The following is a 24,315-nucleotide window of genomic DNA, read 5'->3' on the forward strand; positions in this document are numbered from 1 at the left end:
ATATATATATATATATATATATATATATATACACATATACACACACACACACACATATATATATACACACACACACACATATATATATATATATACACATATCCACACACATATACACACACACACATATATATATATATATACACACACATATATATACTCACACACACATATACATATAATATATACACACATATATATACAAACATACATATATATATACATATATACACACAAACACACACATATCTATATCTATATATATACACAATTATACATATACACACATATACACACATATACATACATATATATACACATATATATATATATATATATACATATATATACATATATATATATACACATACATATACATACATATATATATATATATACATGTATATATATAATATATATGTATATATATATATATATTAGATATATTTACACATATATATACACACACACATACATACATATATATATACACACACACATACATATATATATATATATTATATATATACATATATATACACACACACACATATTTATATATATATATATACATATATACAGTATATATATGTATATATATATACATATACTGTATATACATATATATAAATATATATATACATATATGTCTCTTAAACAAACTGTTGAACCTTTGCTCTATCAAACCTGGGTGTGAGGTGAAATCTACACATTCCTTCAGATCAGGTTTGACATCCTGCCATTCCTTGAAACTCACATTTCAAGTTTTGTCAGACACGAGTGAGACATTTGTCCACCTCCTTAACTTCTTGATGGGTAAAATCAAGAATAATCAGTGTCCTAAAGCCTTTCAAGGACGTTAATGTTACAGTGACTTTAGAGACTGATAGTATAATATTTATAGTACATCATACAACAAAGGAATTTTATCTTTCTTTCAGTACACATTGCAATTCAGGAAAATTGTATTTCATGTGGGCATATAAACCACTAACATTATTTATAACTTCAATAAATTTCTGAAATGTTTTTAAAGTCCTGACCCAAAAGGTTACGATGAAAAGATCATATTCTAATATTATGAGAGAAAACAGCATTCAAAAGACAGAGTTTTTATTAAAAAAAAGGATTGTTTTCTTTAAAAACAGGCATATCGTGCTCGTCAAAATTCAACAATCACTGTCAGATAAAAAAAATAAAACCTTCACGTCGATGTTAATTGTTCATACTGGAGTGTAAAACGTGTGTTAAGATAATGGCAGTAACACTGCCTTTGCCAAGCTGCCACTCCTAAAGTCAAAGTCTGCACATGTCTAAAGATCCCCAACTACTGAAAAAATACCTTCCTGAGTTTTCTTCATAAATAAGTTTTTTTTTTTTTAATTTTAAGACCAACCCAAGTCTTGGGTTATTTTAAATAAAAGTCAATGTCTTTACTCTGTCCTCCACCTTTCACTGGTCATCAGTTAGCCCAGTGCTCTGCAGCAGACCCTCCTGGATTAGTGTTGATTTGGCTCTGAGCTCTAGAGTCTGAGAATGAGGAGAGCACAAGGCATCAGAGGTCACCTAACAGGCACACTGGGAGGTCAGCTGAAGGTCCAGTGCTGGTGGAGATCTGCAGGATTACAGTGGTCCATCTCAACCCGGTCTCCTTTCATCTGTAAACATTTCCCACTGGCGGGATTCTTCAGAAGATTTTCCTGAAGAGAAGAATCACATGCTGACTTGTTATTTCACAAACATCTCCTCAACACAAGTAATTTAAATAAATAGTCAGACAATAAAATGTTTATCTTCTGATTTCACTTAATGCCAACATTTTATACAAAAATCTATCATAAAAAGTACAACACTTGTTGTTTAGTTCAGTTGTTGAATCAGTACAAAACGTAACAGATCTAAAATTGATTCAGTCTCTATTAACGCATAAACAAATACATATTTACATCCTGCTACAACAGGAAATATATTACACATAGCAAATTATTCCCGTTCATGACGTTTCTACCAAAGGTTTAGACTTAATGTTGCTCAACAGTTTAAACAGCATTTAGGCTCATACAAGAATGACTGCCATGGCTGCTATTCAAATCATCAAGCGCTAACTAGATCCCTCCCTTGCCTACTATAGTTTAGGAAAAAAGCCCAAATTACTACAAAGTGACTAAATGGATTATTAAAAAGAAGGTTATTATGCAGAAAACTATCTGTTTTTCTCTCATTCAAGTTAAAAAAGCTCAAAATTGGACACGGTTACCACTGGAGATTCATCAGTAATAAGTGCTGGAGTTTAATGTTTGCTTTGGTAGATGTTTCATGGAGAATTTCAAAGGAGCCAAACCCAAAACTGCATTATTGGCTCCGTATCTCAAAGTTTTCAGAAAACGTCTTGCAAATTCCCAAGGTGAGGATAACCTGGCTTTGGGGTGATCAGTGTTAAACTTCTGAATATGCACGCACGTAACAACTAGAGTTTCTTATTTCCTTATTTTATTATATATTTTATATTTATTGTACCCAAATAGAAGCAAAAGGGGTCTTCCGTGTTCAGACTGATAATAATAATCAGCTGTCTACAACAGTGTAATGCTAAAATTATTTTTAGTGCTCATTGAGAAATAACAGTTTTTTATATTCTCATCGCTTAGGAAACCAAGTACAAGAAATTGGCGTACATATTCAACTTTTGCAGTGAATCCGGGACCAAGTGTTCCTCACCTCTGTAAAGATCCACTCTTCTTGTGGGGATAAAAAAGAACCCTTCCCCTTCAGCTGACACAGCTCAAGCTTCACTGGATCTGGTTGGTCGTTCGCATGAAGACACAGCTGCTTACCAATGTTATGACGTAGCTCCTTATGAGACGTGTACTCAAAGTACTGAAAGACACAACCAACCAGTAAGCACTGAACAAAGTATCTTACAGCTCTTCATTTTCCACTGCTAGTTTGTGTACCTGGTTGCCTCCCATGTTGTGACACACGTACATGATCAGAGGTTTACCTCCCTGGTTATTCTCTCCAACATCCAGGCAGGTGTTGGATCCAGAGTTTTTAAGCTGGTGGAAACAGACAATAAGTTAGAAACCCTAATCATGTGGGACATGCAGTGTTTTGTATTGCTATACACAAACGGAACTCACTGCTCCAAATTTTTCCGGCTTTAAGTCTGGAATGAAGATCTCTGGGTAGATGGTGTTTAGGTACCAGCTGAAGTTCTTACAGTGAAGCGTCTCCCTCAGTTTGAGACGATCAGAAATGTCTCCGTACTTATTCTGTGACCACGGGGATGTACCGGTAGTTATTACACTTGACAAGGCAAACCAAGCTCCTACATTTGCATACAGTAACAACTCGATGCATCTGCGGGACAAATTCCCGTAAACTTGTGTTGAAAACGGACCTCTCTGGCCATAACTGCGGCGTTATTGTTGCGACGGTAGAAGACCTTCTTATAATCATCCATCCAGACTTCAGCCAGGCGCACCTGGTTGCGAGTGATGACCTCGGTGCCTTTGGGGAAAGTATGTGGGCTTTTGGTGCGGAAAACGTGGCCCACCACAGAACACGGGATGATCTCTAACTGACCCCCACACTGCCAGACCTTAAAATAACAAAGGCAACAAATGTTTAACTGATGGATACAGAAGCTCTTAGTATGATAACTGTGAGAGAAGAAACTGACCCTGAAAGACATCTCTACGTTTTCTCCACCCCAGATCTCCATCTTGTCATCGTATGTTCCAATATGCTCAAAGTACTTCTTTGAGATTGCAAAAAGACCGCCGGCAAAAGTAGGTGTCCTAAAATTTTCATGGAGCAGTTACAGAAGCTTCAGGCTTTAAATGATTCAGAACGTCAGCAGTGAAAACAACATGGTCCATCTTACTTTACAGGGTAGGTTTCGTCCTTGCGCAGCCTCTTTGCATCTTCTGGTATCGGCTCCCAGCCAAAAGTCAGGCTCCAGTCGAAGTTCCCTCGGTTGTAAGCTCGGTTAGTGGCCACAGGACTGTGGAACTGAAAGTTGTTGAGGTCTATGGTGGTGATCTCTGGGCTAACTACAGCCGTGGGCTCCTCAACAATGCGAGCCAAAAGTGGCTCAAGCCAACCATGGAAGCACTCACCTATACATGGAGAAGGGACAGACAGGACTTAATACAGTCTTATATGAGCCACTACAGTATACTTTTTTGTCTCCTGCAAGAAACTGATTGCTTTACAAAAGATCCATTAGTAAATAAACTATTTATGAACAATACTTTTTTCCAAACATCATGCTCATCATTACATGTGCATCTAAAGATTAGTTTCTGCAAGTTGCATCAAAATCATGTGGTGGTCTGAACCACGCCCCCAATTTTGAAAAACAAAGATGGACTGGACTCCCCAATAAATCGTATGAAAAACTTTAATTCTAAGCAATATATAGAAAAGAAAACTTATCCACCGTTTATATAAGCAAAACGATTTATGTCTTATATATCTGTGGAATCTTTGGGAATGTTTCTTGTTATTCTACTCAAACCCAAATGTTTAGGCTTTGTGTAGACGGCAACAATATTTCTATAACGTTTAAAGGGAGCTTTGATCAGTCGGGACAATAGATCTTGTCTCATCATTTCAGTGGTGCATAATTTATATTTACAGACTCCACAATAAATCAGTGTTGCTGAAGAATATTTGTATTTGATTTAGTGGATTTATTTATTAGACATAAGTCTTCTGTTTGTTAATAAGTTCTATCTTTTTAGAGCTTTAAATTCTTGTAAAACTGCTACAGATCAGTGACAATTATTCAAAGACCACACAAGCAATTTAAACCAAAATAAATCTATCCTCAACTTGGAACTAAACCATCTTTAGACTGAAAACTACACCCATATTTATATTTAAATATTTCGAGATTACAGCAGAGTTTTTGGTAACATGTTTTTATGGCAACAACAGACACTGTCTCAATGTGGTTGTGATCTTTTTCTTTTCTTTTGGGCTTTATTATTGTGTGTGTATGCATGTCAGGTGTTTAGCGATATGTTCTTATAGTTTATATGGTTTTGTAAAAAAACAAAAAAAATCCCAAATAATAAACTTCTGTTGAAAGTCGCAAGTGACAAGGTAGTGAATCAAGTGCAACAATAATTGGGGGGCAGGTGGAGAAAGACGTTCAGTGGTTTTGATAGTTTATTTTCTACAACTTTTCTACCCGGAGAACACGGTAATGACGGTTTCATTTTTATTTCATTTTACAACTTTACATTTTACTGTAACTAAGGCCCCGTTTACACGACGTACATGAACACGTTTACACGAAATGCTTCGCAAGTGTGAAGTCGCACATGCGCGCTACAGGTGTCTGCAGTCAAAAGTTGTTTTTCTGCACTAACAACAGTTATAATAAATGGCAGACAGCAGAGTGTTTTCGTGCTACTCCCCATTTTTCAGCATGTAGGAGCAAAACCAATAAAACCCAGGGTCCAAAGAGACGATTGTGTATTCATTACTTTGTATGTATGTAACTGTGATCATGCAGACACTGCATGCACAATGAATGCAGCTGAGCCATCATCAGTGTTGCCAGATAAATTTAAAATGTCCTATTTAACCCCTCCTTTTCTGTACACATGTTAAACAAACACAGCACACACCTAATCTTAGAATACCTTACTCAGCACGACAGTTGAGGTCAAAATACTATAATTTTATAGCCACAGTACTATAGTTCATAATTTCTTATCTGGCAACTTGACTTACATGGAAACTACAGCGTTTTTGTTCAAACTCTCTCTTTTATTGTTTATTATGCCCAATAAACATTGAAAAAAACTAATGTTTTCAGAGGTTGTTCTCGTGCAAACAGGGTCTTAAAGAACCCCCCAAAAAGCAGTCTTAAAAAACTCCCCTTTTACTGACACCCCCAATAATGAGGTGGAATTTCCACCCTTGATTTGTGTTTCGTTTCAGGTAGGGTTTAATTTTCAGCCTTTAAACAAACATCTATTTGTAGAATACTTTACTGAGACTTACATGTGAAAGAGAAGCTTCCAAACATTAATAAATGATGGATACATGGTCCCTAATGCTATATTATATCAAATCATCTCAAATATAACTAAAGCTAATGCTATTACCAAGGTACCAACATTTTATTTGGAAAATTACTAGAAATGCTTTCTAGTATAAGCACGAGCACATTTTAGTTCAACTTCCAACCCTGATGATTTTATGATCAAGTTGCTGCAACATGCTGAAGCAGTGTTGTTGCTACAGCTGCGTAGTTGTTCTTACAGTGGGCATCAAGGAAGGTGAGAATTTCACCCTGAGCTGTACTGGCACCCAGCAGCCTGGCTGTGATGAGGCCCTTTCTCTCCGGCTGTCTGACCACACGGACAATCTTCAGCTGCTGCACAAACTCCTCCAGCTTGCTCTTAAGATGCTCTGCAGATACAAAACATCATTGTGAGTGGGTGACATTACTTCAGTGTGATCACATGCTCAGCAGACTTCAAACGACAGACACAAATGATCTGTGAAACCTGGTATGAGGTCTCCCACTACATGAAGAAAAAGGCAAACAGTTAACGTCAGAGACCCCTGCCAGAAGAAAGCAGTAAAGTGGAAACTCTGCTGGTAAAACTGAGTCACACTTCCCCACGCAGAACGTCTGTGACCACAATGCACATCTTTCTCATAAGTTTCAGGCTGAGTGAATCGATCAACTACACATGAACAGGAAGTTACAGCTCTGGGAGCTAAAAAGAGAAGTAGGAGAAGAAACGTGCATTCAGCTGAGGTTGAACAATAGCAAACCCAACAAACACAGAATATTTCTGTTAATGAACCACACGTATTATTAATGATTGACAGATGTGAAGTAACAATACAGATAACTATCAGGTGTAATAATGTTAGTACAAATATGAGCTTTTATTGCGTTTATAATGTCTTTTTGTGTTCAGGAACATGTATTTGAATGTATGAAGCCAATAATCATTTAAAAACTGAGGAAATTAACAAATATGGCAAATTTTCTGCTAGCTTTGAAGCAACCTGAGCTCCTCTCAGAACAGAACCGTCTCCATAAATTCACATCATCCAGGTTTTACCTTTGAAGTAAAAAATGGAGTGTCCTCTTTTTCTTTCTAATTGTCAGGAAATTCTCATTTAGTTGGAGTTATATATTTAATTAAGAGGAAAAAAATGGGCTAACATTTCTCTACCTGTACTTTTAATGTTTTATTTCTCTGCTAAGATTTCTAACTCCTTGTTTGGGTTTACTTTATTAGATTTCAGTTGGTCATTTTAATTTGCCACTGAATGGACCGTCAGTCTACAAAAAAATAAGACTGATGAAATTTTGTCCTTTTATGCACAAATTCTTTAGTGTTGTCCTCTAAAAACTAGAAAGAACAGGGATAAACTAACAGTAATCAGCTTAGTTTCAATGGTTTTAGATGTAATCTGTGTATGACATGAAGTGTTAAAAAAATCACCTGCCCATGAAAAAAAGGCACAATAAAGGCCACAATAGAAAACGAGTGTCAAATCAAGATCATGCAGTCAAAAATTTCAGAAGCACTTAGCGGGAATGACTGAATAAATGGAGGGATGTGTGACTAAATGAACAACTAAAGGAAAAACAAAAACAGGAAAAATAAAAACCTAATGCTTGTGATTTTTGCTTTTGCGCATTGCTTTGTAAGATCAAATTACAGTTGTATAATTAAAATGAAGAACATCAAAAATATAATAAAATATCAACAATCTCACAAAAGTAACAAGAAAATGTTGACCAGTTCAAGTGACCTAAGCTTCAAGCAACTCAGAATAAAATGTTGAGCAAGTTTAGTGGAAAAGCTGCTTACATTTAAAACACATCATTTACCCTCTCAAATATTGTCTGCACACAATATGTCACAGCACCTGCAAGTTATACATCTAATAAGAGCATTCAAACTGCAGCAGAAGTGCTTCTGTCAGAACTAAAGAAGGGAACAGACCACAGTAATGAGGTGGGCACAAAGTGGCTTCATTGTCTAAACAAATAATTCATGATAATCATAATGTGACGTTTCCTAAAGCTGACAGTTATCTTTATTTTCCATTACTTGTAGCTCACAGCACTTAACGTGTCAGATATTAGCACAGTTCTGTGGGATGTTGCTGTGCTGCACTTGAAGTATTAAAGACAGCTCTTTCATTGTTCTGAATAAGGTGAAGCTGCACCCGAGAGATTTCCTGACACGCTGCTATTTAGATTTTCTGCTTCCAGCTTCAGTTTCAAACACAGATGAACTCAGATTCAGTCTTGTGAGACTGCTGCTGTGGTTGTCTCCCTTCTCATCACTCTCACTTTGTGTCTTTGCAGCTTGCATCCGCTCAGTCTATTTACTTTAGTGGGAGTAAACTGCTAAAATCCTAAACAAACTCGACTCTGCGATGTCTTATCAAAACATATACAGGAGCTTGAAGTTGTCACTGTTTATTAATGAATTATCTGTAACTTTAGTGGACTTTTGATGTTTTCAAAGTTTATGCTCGTTACCTGCTCTGTAACTAACATTAGCTCTTTACAGGTGATATATTAATATTTTTTGTAAAAAAATAAAAAATAAAAGCACCCAGCTCTCCAAATTTTTTTTTTTTTTTTACTTTTTTAAATTGGTGGTTCCACTTCTCTTCAAACCCTGGTCCTCTACTAGAAGTCTGGGAGTTTGATGCTTCTAATAGCTCTGCACTCTTCTGGACAGAGATCTCTGAGGTTGTTCCTGGGATCTGGTAGAGACACTCTTCCAGTTTGGAGGTCAGAGTACCAAGTGCTCTAATGAGCACTGGGACTACTGACTCTGACTCTCCACAACTTCTATATTTCCTCTTTCAGCCCTTGGTAATTCTCTAGTGTCTTCTGCTCCTTCTTCCTGATGCTACGGTCACAAGGTTGCTACATCTATCACCACTGCCTTCTTCTCTTGCTTGTTGACCACCACAATGTTCAGATGGTTAGCCATCACCTGTTTGTCAGTCTGGATCTGGGAGTCCCACAGTATCTTAGCCCTGCTATTCTCCACCATCCTTAATGGGGTCTCCCTCTTTACTGTGGGACTTCCAGTCCAAACTCTATTCAGATGGGATACTGTGCAGAACCCTTGAGCTCCCTGGCCTTTGGTAGAAAACCAAAGCCTGAACAGTCCATGTGGGAAAATAGGGTGAACTGTGTGTTATATAAATAGACTATAATTTTATACTTATTGAATGTAATTTATGAAACAAACAAACAAACAGTGTTTATGTAATGGCCTATTGTGACTAACATGATCTTTGTTTTACTGGAGCTTCTGACAAATCATCATCCTCTTTTAACTTCTCTTTCTCAAACAATTGCTCCAACCAAGTTCAAATATCAAGGAAATAAACAAACAAAAGTTCCACAATTTTTTTTAAATTCTAGTACTAACGTATTTTACATGTAAATAGAAGTAAATAAAGTTTATTTTTGTATTGTTGGATGCACTTGCTGTTACCTTTCAGTTACTGTGGCACTTAAGTGCGTAAGCTGAATATTTGAATTAACACCTCACCCAAAGAAAACAAAGCCTGTTATGTTAACTTTCACCACGTATTTAGAATAAACTAAACACACCTGACTTACACGGTCTCATGCAAAGTGAAAAAGATCATTTTCAACTCCTTTAACTAGAAGTGAAATGAAGAGCCACCATTGTTACTTATTAATTTGTAAATAAACAATAAGTACTGGTATTTCTTTCAGTAAGTCGCTGGCAATGAGCTAATACAGCATGTTTCCAGACTTCAGAATAAAGGAAAGCTTTTGAAATACTGAGAATAAAAATCTGAACGTTAAACCTTCTCGAGTTTCAGCTTGCCTGAATGAGATCTGGGCTGCGATTCGCTTATCAGGGTTCAGTTTATTAAACCTCAGAGAACATTGACATGTGAGGGAAAGGTTTTCTAGTTGTTTTTTTTTGTTTGTTTGTTTGTTTATTAGGCATTTGTAGAAACAAACACTTGGAAGTTTAAACTGTGTAAATGTGTATTTTTTGTTTGCGTTATGTTATTTACTCTAATAATAAATACCTACACTAAACAATTTATTTGTACTCTGCCTGATTGTGACATATTTGGTACAGTGGTGCTTGAATGTTTGTGAACCCTTTAGACTTTTCTATATTTCTCCATCAGTACGACCTAAAACATCATCAGAATTTCACACAAGTCCTAAAAGTAGATAAAGAGAACCCAGTTAAACAAATGAGACAAAATATTTTACTTGGTTATTTATTTATTGAGGGAAATGCTCCAATATTACATATTTGTGAGAGACAAAAATATGTGAACCTCTAGGATGAGCAGTTAATTTGAAGGTGAAATTAGAGTGAGGTGTTTTCAATCAATGGGATGAATGATCAGGTGTGAGTGGACACCCTGTTTGATTTAAAGAACAGGATCTATCAAAGTCTGCTCCTCACAACATGTTTGTGGAAGTGGATCATGGCAGGAACAAAGGAGGTTTCTGAGGAGCTCATAAAAAGAGTTGTTGATGCTCATCAGACTGGAAAAGGTAAAAAAAAAAAACATATCTAAAGAGTTGGGACTCCACCAGTCCACATTCAGACAGATTGTGTACAAATGGAAGAAATTCAAGACCATTGTTGCCCTCCCCAGGAGTGGTCGACCAACAAAGATCACTCCAAGAGCAAGGTGTGGAATAGTCAGCGAGGTCACAAAGGAGCCCAGGGTAACTTCTAACAGCTGAAGGCCTCTCTCACATTGTTAATGTTCATGAGTCCACCATCAGGAGAACACTGAACAACAATGGTGTGCATGGCAGGGTTGCAAGAAGGAAGCCACTGCTCTCCAAAATGAACATTGCTGCTCGTCTGCAGTTTGTTAAAGATCACGTGAACAAGCCAGAAGACTGTTGGAAGAATGTTTTGTGGACGGATGAGACCAAAATAGATCTTTTTGGTTTAAATGAAAAGTGTTATGTTTGGAGAAAGAAAAACTTTTTTTTCTTCACTAGCATTCCTGCACAAGAACCTTGTCCCATCTGTGAAACATGATGGTGGTAGTTTCATGGTTTGAGTCTGTTTTGCTGCATCTGGGCAAGGACGGCTTACCATCATTGATGGAATAATGAATTCTGAATTATATGAGATGATTCTAAAGGAAAATATCAGAACATCTGTCCATGAACTGAATCTGAAGAGAAGGTGGGTCGTGCAGAAAGACAATGACCAACAAGTCGTTCTACCAAAGAACGGTTCAAGAAGAATAAAGTTCATATTTGGGAATGGCCCAGTCAAAGTTCTGACCTTAATCCAATCCAGATGTTGTGGAAAGATCTGAAGTGAGCAGTTAATGTGAGGAAACCAACCAGCATCTCAGAGTTGAAGCTGTTCTGTACAGAGGAATGGGCTAAAACTCCTCCAAGCCAGTGTGCAGGACTGATCAACAGTTACCAGAAACATTCAGTTATTTATTGCTGCACAGAGGGGGTCACACCAGATACTGAAAGCAAAAGTTCACATACTTTTTCTACTCATAAATATGTAATATCGGCTCATTCTCCTTTAAATAAATGACCAAGTATAGTATTTTGTCTCATTTGTTTAACTGGGTTCTCTTTATCTATTTTTAGGACTTGTGTGAAAATCTGATGATGTTTTAGGTCAAATTTATGCAGAAATATAGAAAATTCTAAAGAGTTCACAAACATCCAAGCACCACTGTATATGTAAAAAAATAATAAACGACTATACATAAAAGTAAATACACGCAACACAACTCTTCTAAACATGTTTAACATTTTAGCCTTGGAACAACATTTCTAGCGACAAATATAAATTAAAAATTTTGTTTGAAAACTGATAAATACATGTAGCTGCAGTAAGTGTAATTATTACTGCAAATATGCTTAATTTTTTTCAATTTTGTCAGCATGAACATTTTTCATGCATTTTTATTTCTACTGTGGGTTTTTTTTCCTGTGATTGCAAGGTTAACATAAAACAACAATCTGAAAGAGATAAAAGTTGAAGGAGAAAAAGATTACTGATAGGTGTGTAATCTGGTAAGTAATGTATAATCTACAATCACATCATTCCTGATGCGTCCTTACATTTCTATGCTGACGACACAGTTGTTTATTGTCGCGCTAGAACAGTTGCTAAGGTCTTCCAGCTTTTACAGTCTGCATTCAACATCATCCAGTCAGATTTGTTCTGTTTCAAACTGGTGCTAAATGCTGATAAAACCAAAAGGATGCTGTTTTCAAACAGGAAGTCGGTCCCGGCAGTCCTTCCTCCTATCTTATCTATGAAAGGTGTCCCTACTGAGTTTGTGGATTCTTACAAATACTCTGGTATTTTGGTTGATTTGCATCTCTTTAAAGGGCATTCTCTTTCTCTGCTCCTGTTTCCTGGAACACCTTTCAAAAAGATCTGAAGCCCTCGATATTGACCCCTCTAAAGGATTTTAAACAACTTCTAAGTTCATGGCAAAATCCAACACAGACATGTTCCTGTTTTTAGTATTTTACATCGCTTTATAATGTAGCTGTTTTTTTTTGTTGTTTCATTTGTATATCATTTCTTCTGTTTACTTTTCATTTTATATGCTTTTTATGATTGCTTATTGTTGTCTGTACCTCTTCTGTGTTCTTTGTTTAAAACAGGTCTCTCTTGTAAACGAGTCCGCATGGCTCAAAGAGACTAACCTGTATGAATAAAGGTTGAATGAATGTGGAGTCCAATTGATTTGGCTTCTAACTTACATGAAGCTTTTTTCAAAACTCTAATAAATGTTTGCAATGATTTGAACATAGTCTCCCAACACTTTCCCACTTTGCATTAACTTCTCATGTTGTTACACAACATTTAGAGCTTTTCAACAAGTTCCCTTAAATATTTTATTAGTGTATTAACCTGCAGTGCTGGCGTCGTCAACCAAGATGATCTCCTTCAGCAAGATGGCGGGAGAGGAGTGCAGGACGCTGTAAACCGTCCTGAGGAGCGTGGACCAGGCCTCATTGTGGAAGACGATCACGACGCTGGTGGTAGGCAGAGGAGGGCAGCGAGGGAATTTTCTTTCAACGCACCTGTGTGAGGTAAGCCACCCACACCAAATACAAAGAGAGAGAGGAAAAGGCTAAGAGTGAAAGACACATCTGATCAAATAAAAGTCACACAAGGTCTTACACAGCCAAGCGTACGAGACTCTTGTTTATGGATACTCAAGGTCTGACTGCATGGTGACACTTTAGGTTTCTCACTCAACCAGATCAAACCGCTCATTTTCAAAGCCACCTAAAACCACCGTAAAGCAAATATGTAAAGGCTCTCCGTATCATTGTGTTGGGATATCATGCTGGACAAACATTTACTGTGAATGGGACTATTGACACCAGCATCTTGACCTGGGCCGCTGTTTGAGCCGGAAGTCCAGATTACAATCAGGTTACTCAGATGATTCTTTAAGAAGACTGCAAGTGTGAACTAAAAGTGCACGTAAATGATTGACCAGTGTGAGCACTGCCCCAGCTGAGACAGACTGTTATCTCGCTGTGTCTACTTTCATGTAGGCAAAACAGCGTCTGGGTTTGGTTTCATTTAAGATTGCTTTAAGAACTTACTCTGGAGGCCTGGTGTCATCGCCAAGACTGCGGCTGAGCGAGATGCGGTCACTGGCAAACTGATTAAAGCAATGGCGCGTCATGCCCTCCTCCTTCTCCTTCTCCTCCTCAGGGGTCAGGCCATCTTTCTGAAACGCCTTCCCATCAGCCCCGAAGCCATGCGAGTCCTGAGGTGGCCTCTCCAGGTGAGGCTTGAGCTCGGTCCGAGTGTAAAATCCAGCAGGGCATTTCACGTTCTGCGTGGGCTGCTCCTGAACCGGTGGCGGCTGAGGAGCTCCGATCTGGAAGCCAATGTTGTTCACTGCATCTCGGACCATGATCATCACCTTGTCCCTTTTGTGAACCAGGTCCTGTAACCAGGGGTCCCTATCAGGTGAGGAGACCACGTCCCTCTGAAGAACCACCAGGACCACCATGAAAAGCGTGCCTCCAAGGAGCACCAGCTTCAGAGGGGACATCCGGCGACGTAAAAAACGCATGTTTGAAGAAAACTTTAGTGCTGTAAAACAGAAAAAAGTGCAGAAAGTCTCCTGAGTTGAACTGATCGCTGGATGTTTGAGCTGAAAGTAGCCTTGTCTTGAAAAAACAACAAGGCACACTCAGCTGTTACTTGCGGTGTCTTGCTACACACTCACACTGTGATTCCTGAACGAAACAAAGGTTGACAGTAGCAAGCACAAAAGAAATACCTCAAACCGGTTTGTGCGTCTCTCCAAGTGTCATAGCAGCTGCTGATCCAGCCAGCCCTGCTCCTCCTCCTCCTGCCGCTCCGTTTCTTTAGGAGACAATCCCATAGGGGGAGTGGAGGGAGCAGGGAGGTGGTAAGAAAGAACAAACACACCGCGCCTCTCTGCAAACACCTGAATCCACCTGCTTCTGGCCACAGTCCACCAGGACCCACGTGGCAACAGGTGAGCTGCATAGCAGGTGCAGCCTGAAGCTCCACCACACCAGTCAGTAAGTGACACGCTGGCCCTTTATTCTTTATCATACATCATTTGTCAACTGCAACAGGAACTGGAGTTTTGCTACGTGGAGTGTGGCATAACTTCACCTGGCCTTGACACAATGGGAGACTGTTTCCTGCTGAGTGAAACAGGATCTCACTGCAAGCAGGACTCTGCTCACTGTTCACAAGACTCACTCTTACTTGGGTCATAATTAATTTATTTGATCCTTAAGCCAGCTGGCCTCATGACTGATTCAGGAGAAGACTTGAGTTTGAAAATAATAGAAGCCTACTTTGTGTTGTCTCTTTACAGTCAGCCCTCAATAACACAGTAAAACATGAACAGACATTTTAATTGATCCTTATCATACCAGAGCCTTCATATATTAGGTTCCAGGAAATAGATCAAAATTAACATTTTGACTAAATATAAATGCGAGTGGAGAGAATGGTAGGCAGGTTTCTGGAACTGAGACCAAAAACGAAGAAAAGATTTTAACTGAAATGAAAGAGGAAGAGATGGTGATGACGACTTCCCTGTATTTTATTTTATTTATTTATTTTTAGCCGACACAAATATTTAAGAGCTGAAACAAAAGTTAACTTGAATTAAAAAAACACGACCGGAAGTTGCTAAGAATGGAGTTTAAAAACTTTCTTGCTTACATAAAACTTAAAAGAAGCTGTCGCGCGACACCTGTTCTGTTGTCCTCCTCCTGTTCCTGTACCGCCAAAACCGACCCGGTTCGGTTCTGCTCTTTCAGCTGGACTCACACCGGAGGTGGAAGTAGACCTAGTACTAGAAGTACTCCTGAGTTTTGTTCTTTAACTGAACAACAGGTGCCATGAAAGAAAAAGTGCTTTGATGTTTGGTTGAAGCGAGTCCCCTGCTGGTAGCGCGCGACCTGAACTGAATTGGTCACATGGAGCCGCAGCCAATCAGCGACGGGCAGCGGACACACGGTGGAGGTGTTGAAGTTTACCTGAAGGAGGATTGTTCAAGCTAAGAAAAGAGTTTTTACATTATGTGCTAAGTTTACACTCAGAACTGTGCCAAAGTCTTAAGCCACTTCTTCTTTAAATTTCTTCTGAGCATCTTTCAAAATGGTCTTACTCGTATTATTTATAGCATATTTATGCTTTTCCACTCATTTGTTTTCTTTACCTTGACATAACCATCAGTGCGCTATAAAAGAAAGAAAGCAGATAAGGAGAGGACACAAGAGAAGAGTGCCAAAAACATTTAGAACGAGATGAAAAAGTTTCTGAAAGTTGAGTATTAAAGATAAAGAAGAGGGGGGGAAATCCTGCAAGAACCTGACACAGACATCACCTTCTTTACTGTGTATCATGATTTCAGCTAATCGCTCTGGGAGTCCGGGTGCTAAAAGACTATTTTATGTATGTTTTATTTTATTTTATGTATTTAACTTTTATTTATACAGGTAGTCTCTTTGAGTCAAGAGGACTCATTTTCAAGAGAGACCTGTTTTGGAGCAGATAATGGGGGTTAAGGGCCTTGCTCAGGGGCCCAGAGTGGGGCGAATGAGGGTGAAGGCAGATGTGCGCATTTCACCTTTTCCACCCTCATTTTTTGATTTTTGTTTGTACAGGGAGTCGAACTGGCGACCTTCCAATCACAGGCCCACTTTCTCTAGCCTCTGCACCACCACTCCCAATATATCATGTAACAGTATTACTACTAGTAATAGCTTTGGTAAAAAGATTCAGCTAAATGAATTTAGACCATTTGTGCTTTTATGACAAACTGCTGACAACAAAGCACCTTGAGACCCATTTTAAACACGATTTTCTGCATGGATGGCACATTTTTAAACTTAAGTTCTGCAAAGTGCTTCACAATGGTTCTCATCCACTCATTTACCCCCCCCCCCCCCCAACACACACACACACACACACAATACTCCCAAAGTCTCACTATACACCAATGAGCTTCTGGAGAGCAATGTGTTACATTGTCCAAGGACACGTCGCCATTGGATCCCGATCCCTCCACCCGAAGACAGTTTACTTACCACGGGGTCAATGACTGGCCATTTCTTTTCCCCCAGACCAACTTACTTTATCCTTTTCTGAAATTAGGCTCTTAATGCTTCTGTTGGCAGCACAGTGGCTCAGTTGGTAGAGCTGCTGCCTCTCAGCGAGAAGGTCGTACTGGTACAAATCCGGTTTCCTCCCACAGACCAAAACCATGCACATTAGGCTGATTAGTAACTCTAAAGTGTCTCAAGGTGTGAGTGAGAGTGAATGGTTGTTTGTCTTGTTTGTCCCTGTAGCCCTGTGATAGACTGGAGACCTGTCCAGGCGTGTCCCCCGCCTCTCACACACTGACTGGTGGACATGGGCACCAGTGACCCCTGCAAACTGAAAAGGAAGAAGTGGGTAAAAGATAATGGATGGATGGGGTCAAACCAGAGCACTGCTTTTTGTCTTTAGGAGCTTTTTATTTTGGGGTGCCTGAATGATTTTTCAGGTCAGAGTTAAGAGGCTTAATCATTCTTCTGAAAACAGGACAGAAAACTATATCAGAACAAATAAGATATGTTGGATGACACAAGAATTTTGCTCAGTAGATGAATTAACTGAATACTTTTCCAATCAAAAACTTTTCTCGCGTATGTGCATTTCACTGGTGTGCCCTGAAACTGCTTTATTATGCAAATATCTTCCAAATTCTTTGCAACGTGGAGGGATGTCACATCTTTAATGTCCTCACTTGGTACCAGGTGTGCAGAGTAGTAAATATAAAAGGCTGTAACTTATGCAACTCTTTACCAATCATTCATGGTCAGTGGTTGAGGACATTGTCTTCCTGGAACTGCACACACAATGATCAATCTGTCAGAACAGCTTCGTGTTGAACTGAATGGATCTCCAAGAAGACGTGAAGCTAAAATGAGTAGAATGCCTCCTGTAACACGGAAAATAAATGTATTCCCCTAAGAGTTGAGACTTCATGCTTTTTTAAAACAAAAACACCAAGAGAACTTTTCTAAAAAAAAGTTAAATCTGGTCCTCTGGACATTCAAAAAACAAAACAAAGCAAAACAACAACAAAAAATGTAGAAACGTTTCGTCTTTAATCCGAAAGACTTCCTCAGTCTGAGGTGCTGACACAGAACAACGGTGTCAACTCCTGAAACTGTGCCTGCAGTCAACCTACTTCACATATGGGGAGCAATACAAACAGAGTAATATTGTGTATGCTGTTCAGTGTCAGGAGGGTGATCAGTCTTACATCGGGGAAACTAAACAGCCACTGGCCAAAAGGATGACCTAGCACAGAAGATCAACATCATCAGGCCAGGACTCTGCGGTCTACACTCATCTCCAGGCCAGCGGTCACTCTTTCAAGGATGAAGATGTTCACATCCTGGACAGAGAGGAACGATGGTTTGAGAGAGGAGTAAAGGAGGCCATCTTTGTGAAAAGAAATCGTCCATCATTAAACAGGGGTGGAGGCCTCCGGGTTCAACTGTCCCCCTCTTACAATGCTGTGATTGCTAGTATCACTCAGCCCTCTGTGAGTAGTAAACAGCCATCAGTGTGCTAATGACCCATTGTTAGGCTGATGGTCCTTCTTGAGCATGTGATCAGCTGGTTTTGGTTGTCAGCAGCAAAACTGGTTGATCCACTCTGAGAAGGTACTATTTAAGAGACTGAGCTGAATACAGCTCCTCAGACTGAAGAAGTCTTTCGATGAAAGACGAAACGTTTCTACAATTTTTTTGTTGTTTTGCTTTGTTTTGTTTTTTGAATGTCCAGAGGACCAGATTTAACTTTTTTAGATTTTTCTACCTGGATTATTGAGCATGCATCAGGACAGGAGAACTTTTGATACAACTTTACTAAATTAAGCCTTTTGTTTTTTTTGCCATGAATCCTATAATTCAATAAACTATTATGTAATTACAGAGGTCTTATTTTAAATGCAGTATTGTGCTGAAATCTAACAATGGAGCATCAAATCAATCAGAACCACTGAATATAACGCAGCTCGTGTCCATGTGTCATGTAGCTATTAGTGTAACATCAGTCCATTTTTCATCAAGGATTAGGAGGAATTTATGTCTCTTAATTAATGATCACCACGGAGGGCTGTGAGTGAACATTGCAATAACCTCATCAGAAATGTATTATTCATGCACGAGCAATTAAATACTCTCGCCTGTACCACCCTCTTGAAACCGTAGATCTTTTTTTTTTTTTTCAGAAAAGAGAGACGGGCGCAGCGCTCAGGTTTCTGTCACACGGTGCAGTCTTGATTGCAGTTTGCAGATTGACATGAGAACACACTCAGAGGATGGAAGTGTTGTTTAGTGGAACACGTTTTCAATTTTTTGTGTGTTTTAGAGAATGGAAATCAGACAGCAATACAAAAACAGCCATTTATTGATTTCTTTTAATAGGGGAATATAAGTGAATTTATCATTGCACTAATTGTTTAATGTTTTAAATGTCGATTGCAGGCTTGGCTTTTTCTTCTTAAAATGCTGAAATATAAATGCAAATATGATCATCTGAGTGTTTCGGAGCTTGAACAGAAACAAGATCAACACAACGTGACAAACTGTTCCTTTAGCTGATGAAGAGTCTAAACTGTTAGACCTAAAATATCATTCAAAAACCTTCATTATTGCTTACATTCATTCAAACAGTTTCCTGCTTCTACAAACTGGAGTCAAATACTGACTATGCTGTGAATTTGGCCCATGAAGTACGCCGACATTGGTGCTGAACAATATCAAAGGCAATACGAAGCAGACGGAGAGAGTGTGTGCACTTTGTCCTGAAGGTATCAGGACTTCAGTTTACCGCCACTCATTGTAACACAACCCCCTCCCCAAAAATATCTTTATTTGGAATGAAGTCAGTCATAAATCACAGTCCGGTAAAGGCGCATAAAGGGACATAATCTTCTTAAAAACATCATTCTGACTCAAAGATTAGGAATGGATACACAACTACGAAGAATAAAATGCGCCTTTGCAGCAAAATGTTTGGCAAGAAAGCAGATCGTAAAAATCTCACAGTGAAAAGTTTCCATAGGCCCCTGTACAGATCAGCATTCAGACACGCACACACACACAATGCTTTATAACGAGTTACAATCCCCATCGTTGTGCAGTTTGAACACAACTTTTCCTTCTTCATTTTGCAGTTCTTGTTTTGTTTTTTTTAATTTAAATGTTTTCTGTGTTGCGCAAACTAAAAGGCAGAGAACGAGTGTTCATTCGTACATTGACCAAACTCCAAACAGTCTTGTGGAATATCACAGACTGGAAGGAACTAAGAAGGAAAAAAAAAAGCCCTGATAAAAACACAGAAAAGTCCAAACCAAGGTTATTGTGTTTTCAGTCTGCGTATCTGTGCGTTCTCCTTCATTCACAACAAAATAAAAGAGTTCAACCCTGTCAGTGACAGACGTTTCCGTGGCCTTCGCTCTCCAAGGAGGAACTTTATAGCTAAGTTCGTTGTCCTCTTGAGCAGAATCAGCGTATTTTGAATCAATAGTTGGTTCTTTGGTTATTCATCTTCACGTTGTCCTTGCATATTTTTTTCCAAGAGGAACAGTTTTGTTTTTGTCACAAAAATAAATAAAAGACTCCAGATAAACTTGTACTATTGCTCTTAAACACAAGCATAGCCTCTTCCATCCTAAGGCAACTGGGCTGTGTGATCTCTTGGGCGGCTCGAGATAAAGCCTGCAGACACCAACGACGACGTACACGTGTGCATCTGAGAGAGGGTCTCGTCTCTGTCGGCCCCGGCCTGTCCCCGGTGAGGCTGAACCGTGCTCGTTGACAGGCTGAGCGCTCAGTCTCATGGATGCAGTGAGAGTTCCCCTCCGGTCAGTCGTTAACTACCCGGGGGGCCGCTGGTGAGGAAGTAGGTGGTCATCTCCCCCTTCCCCTTCACCTTGACAACACCGCGACAGTCCAGCTGGTATCCGTTGTTGACCAACATGTGGTAGAGGTCTGTGGTCACCTTGGGTTGGACATTTGACAAAAAGAATATGAGACATTAAACCCTCCCAAAGACAACAACAGTCTCAGAACTATTTTACTCTGAACAATCCCCCTAAACCTCTAGGACAGATTATATATATATATATATATATATATATATATATATATATATATATATATATATATATAGTTAAGGATGGGAGCTCTATGGAAATGTTATGAACATGTAATATCTTACTTGTTTCAGATGGATGTTTGAACAACAATAATTTAGAAACAAGGAGTTTAACGATATATAACCTGATTATTGATCCATTTACCCCCCCCCCCCCCCACACACACACACACAATAGTTTCTCGCTACTTCGTTGTTCGACTTCAGTGAACTCGCTCTTCGCTCTATCGTGGATTGTGAACGTACTGTACATAATACTGTACAAAAACATCATAATGTGCAGGACACATGATTGTCAGTTTTAATATTACTCATGTGATTGGGACATAGATACAGTACTGTACAGTAAAAAGTACATGAAAAAATATTTTTGTAGTTTTCTCTCAATAAGCCAACACTGTATTCCCGTTCACAACGACTACATTTCCCAGAAGCCAACAGGGCCCTGCCCAGAAACCCTGTTTCCTTCTGCTGAAATACTAGAGGGAAAGTTTGATATGATCGGAAATAGTTTGACGCTTATTACAGTGACTTCAGTGTCGAGCAGATGCAGAGAGCCGCACCGAACCGGAGCAAAACCAGAGCAGAACCGGACCTCCAGACACATCGGTGAAGCTTGAAAGCTGGTAGCTGGTCCACGAGGACTTCCGAGCTGAGACGCACTGCCGAAGATCGGGGGCGCCATCTGAAGCCCATCTGGACTTTTTTCATTCAGACTTGGACTCAATCGACCACCTACAGTCCCGCGCCAGCCAACCGAAGTTCTGCCCCATCCCCAAAATGCACTTTGGCGTCCAAGGGCTGCACTGAACTGTACCAGAACTGGATCCCCAGACTCAGCGGTGAACCTGAGCGCTCCTAGCTGGCCCACGAGAACATCCGAGCAGAGACGCACACCGGTACTTTTTTCATCTCTTTCAACCGGCCCACGAGGACCTCTGAGCGTGGATGTGCTGGTAAGTAAAAATTATTAACTACATATAAATATGATGTTAAAATTAGTAGGTTTAAGAATTTAGAAAATGAATTATGGGCTTTGCCACTGTAGAGTAGGTCTGCAGAAACTAACCGAGTCGGACCAGAACCAAGAGCCGCTTCTGTTCTGCAGAGCCTGGTACATACAGTTTAGTAGCTACATATACAGTACAGAGTCAGAGTTTCTTTATTTGTCATTCGCACCACATGTGGTACATGTGGTGGAACGAGATTGTGTATTCAGGGTCCCAGTTACATCCAACAATAAAATGTAAAAGAAAAACAGTAATAAGATCTAAGATATGAACTAAGAAAAACATCAACTAAAAATATGCTAAGCACTAATAGAATAAAAACGATACAGCAGCACAAGCATGAGAATGTGTGAGCAGATGAGTACAATGAGTACTGTACATATGTTGTTAAAATGACGTAGGTTTAAGAGTTTAGAACATTGCAAAAGTGTGGGAAGTGTTTCTAAAGCCCTAATATATACAGTATATAAATACTAAAATAAATATAACGTCGCTATTTCGTGGATTTTCACTTACTGCGGGGGAGAACCTAACACCCGCTATAAATGAGGGACTATTGTACATATTTTTTCAAAATTCAACTGTTTTCATGAAAAATAATTCTTATTTAACATGTTTGTTATATTTTTGTGCCCCTTATGATTTATTGTTTTCTATTTTATGCACATCACTTTAGTCAATGGTATTTATGAGGTTTATAAATAAACTTGATTTAAAAAAGTGACAAGTTTTAAAAAGAAGAGAGAACAGTAAAAAATGTGATGGTGTGTTTTTACATTTTGTGTACTTTTTAGGATTCCTCACTAAATTAAAAATATAAACACCAGACTTGAAAACCCTTTATCCAACATTTATTTGAAGAAAAAAGTTATTTAATGTAGCATTTATTTTTTAACACGCATAATTTGTGGGCACATTTTTATCTCTGGGATTCCTGTACAATTTTATTTATTTATAATTATTCCAAACTCAAATTTTCTTCAAAAGGGTGATTTAAATACTAAAGAGCAAACAATTACTGTAAAGTTACAATAAATGCTTGGATGTTCATCTGGTTTTATATATCTACATGTTCCTAAAGAGATCAAAACAAAGAAGCAAAACAAAACAAAAATGGACCTTTACAAAAAGAATATGTTGCTCTTTTATTTTATGGTCATTTATGGTCTTAGTCACAAGGTCTTCAACAAAACGTGTTTACTTTGTAAAACAATGTCACAATTTGGAGTAAAGTTAAAATTAGAAATGGGCTCAATGTTTGACTGACATGTTGCCTACATCACAGGCAACAAAAATAATCTGATGCTGCAACTTAAAACTGACACATGACACAAAGTAATTTTTAAAACTTTAAAAGTTTTTTTTAATGCATCAGTCTGAAAATCATATGCTTTACTTGTCAGTAACACTGAGTCTACTACAGATGGCAGCATAGTTCTTTCTAGCATTTCATCAATCTGAGCAGTCCATCGTGGTTAACCTCTGCTAAATGTTTATGAAGCGAATGATGACCATGCTTTGTTAGATGCATGGCCTCTGGAGAAAATTTAAATTGCTGCCTACACCCAAAAGGCACTAGGGAACAATTTCAGGGAGAGAACAGCATGTCTGGCCTTAACAATAGCAGAGCAGATAATAGAAAAAATGTACAAACTGTGATATAAGCACCAAATCTGATCTTATTTGAGGTATTTGACAAATATGCCTGATTGGCCATTTGAAAATCCAATATGGCTGCCTTTTTTCAAGAAGAACCTTTTCTGTAAAGTAATCATATGGTAATGCAATTACTTGATCAATTTGAATGATTTTTGTCAATCCATGTTATCTTCTGTCATTAGCCTGGTACTATGCAAGTAACACATGTCAGTAAGAGCATAACAAGAGCATTTATGGTAGTTGGTAGAAGAGTGGACCCACCTGCCATGTTCCTCCTATCAGAGTCCAATTCCAGTCAGCAGGCCTAACAATGAATTTGTCTGCAAGTTTGACAAGACTGGATTTTTAGATTGCCAATCAGGCAGAATAGTTCAGAAGAGTCTTGGGAACAAGCATGCTAAATTTGGTGCTTGTATCATATTTTGCACGATTCTTGTGCAAATTAGCTTCTTCAATACAAGTTTTCCCTCTGCAGAGTGGATATTTAAAGGTTCAACAATTATTTTATCTGCTGTGAATCTTAAATGCAAAAACTCTGAAGTATTTTGAAGTAAAGTATTTCTCTAGGAACTTTGTCTGAGTTGTGGTCATTAACAACAGTTAATGACAACATATTAAGGAAATATATTGTGCAGTGTATTGCTCAAAGTATGTGTTAGAGATCATGCTCAGCCACAAACACAACACATTTGAGCTCAATATCTGTAAAATTGGCTGAGTTTTAGTCATTTCTATATTTGCTAAAGTCATTTAGCTGTGACAGCCATCACCATGGTGTTTATAGTAGTCCCTCATTTATCGCAGGGGATCCGTAGCCCCGTTACAAGTGCAAAACAGTGAAGTAGGAATAGTAGTACAAGTAGTAAGTAGTAGTTCATTTTAGTATA

General features: G+C 38.6%; 3 protein-coding genes across 3 annotated transcripts in view; 1 reads left to right on the forward strand and 2 right to left on the reverse strand.

Moving 5' to 3' along the window:
* The window catches only part of zgc:158263 (ceramide kinase family protein), a 19,851-nt gene extending 18,534 nt beyond the window's left edge, over positions 1-1,317 (forward strand). Inside the window, exon 11 of the mRNA XM_037684488.1 lies at positions 1,253-1,317. Within this exon, the coding sequence (XP_037540416.1) occupies positions 1,253-1,317 (65 nt within the window). The remainder of the gene's footprint in view (positions 1-1,252) is intronic.
* Positions 1,163-14,124, reverse strand: galnt6 (UDP-N-acetyl-alpha-D-galactosamine:polypeptide N-acetylgalactosaminyltransferase 6 (GalNAc-T6)). The gene is made up of 10 exons (XM_037684183.1): positions 13,646-14,124; positions 12,939-13,111; positions 6,283-6,432; positions 3,887-4,121; positions 3,683-3,800; positions 3,401-3,601; positions 3,141-3,272; positions 2,955-3,056; positions 2,719-2,877; positions 1,163-1,700 (listed from the first exon to the last, which is right to left on the reverse strand). The coding sequence occupies exons 1-10, from the start codon at positions 14,122-14,124 to the stop codon at positions 1,587-1,589; spliced, it is 1,863 nt and encodes a 620-aa protein (XP_037540111.1). The 3' UTR covers positions 1,163-1,586.
* A 4,878-nt stretch (positions 14,125-19,002) lies between these two features.
* The window catches only part of LOC119417632 (adenylate cyclase type 6), a 48,571-nt gene continuing 43,258 nt past the window's right edge, over positions 19,003-24,315 (reverse strand). The window contains exon 24 of the mRNA XM_037684884.1: positions 19,003-20,603. Within this exon, the coding sequence (XP_037540812.1) occupies positions 20,475-20,603 (129 nt within the window). The 3' untranslated portion in view covers positions 19,003-20,474. The remainder of the gene's footprint in view (positions 20,604-24,315) is intronic.

This window comes from Nematolebias whitei, chromosome 11 (assembly GCF_014905685.2).
Source record: "Nematolebias whitei isolate Nwh7 chromosome 11, NemWhi1, whole genome shotgun sequence".
NCBI lineage: Eukaryota > Metazoa > Chordata > Actinopteri > Cyprinodontiformes > Rivulidae > Nematolebias > Nematolebias whitei.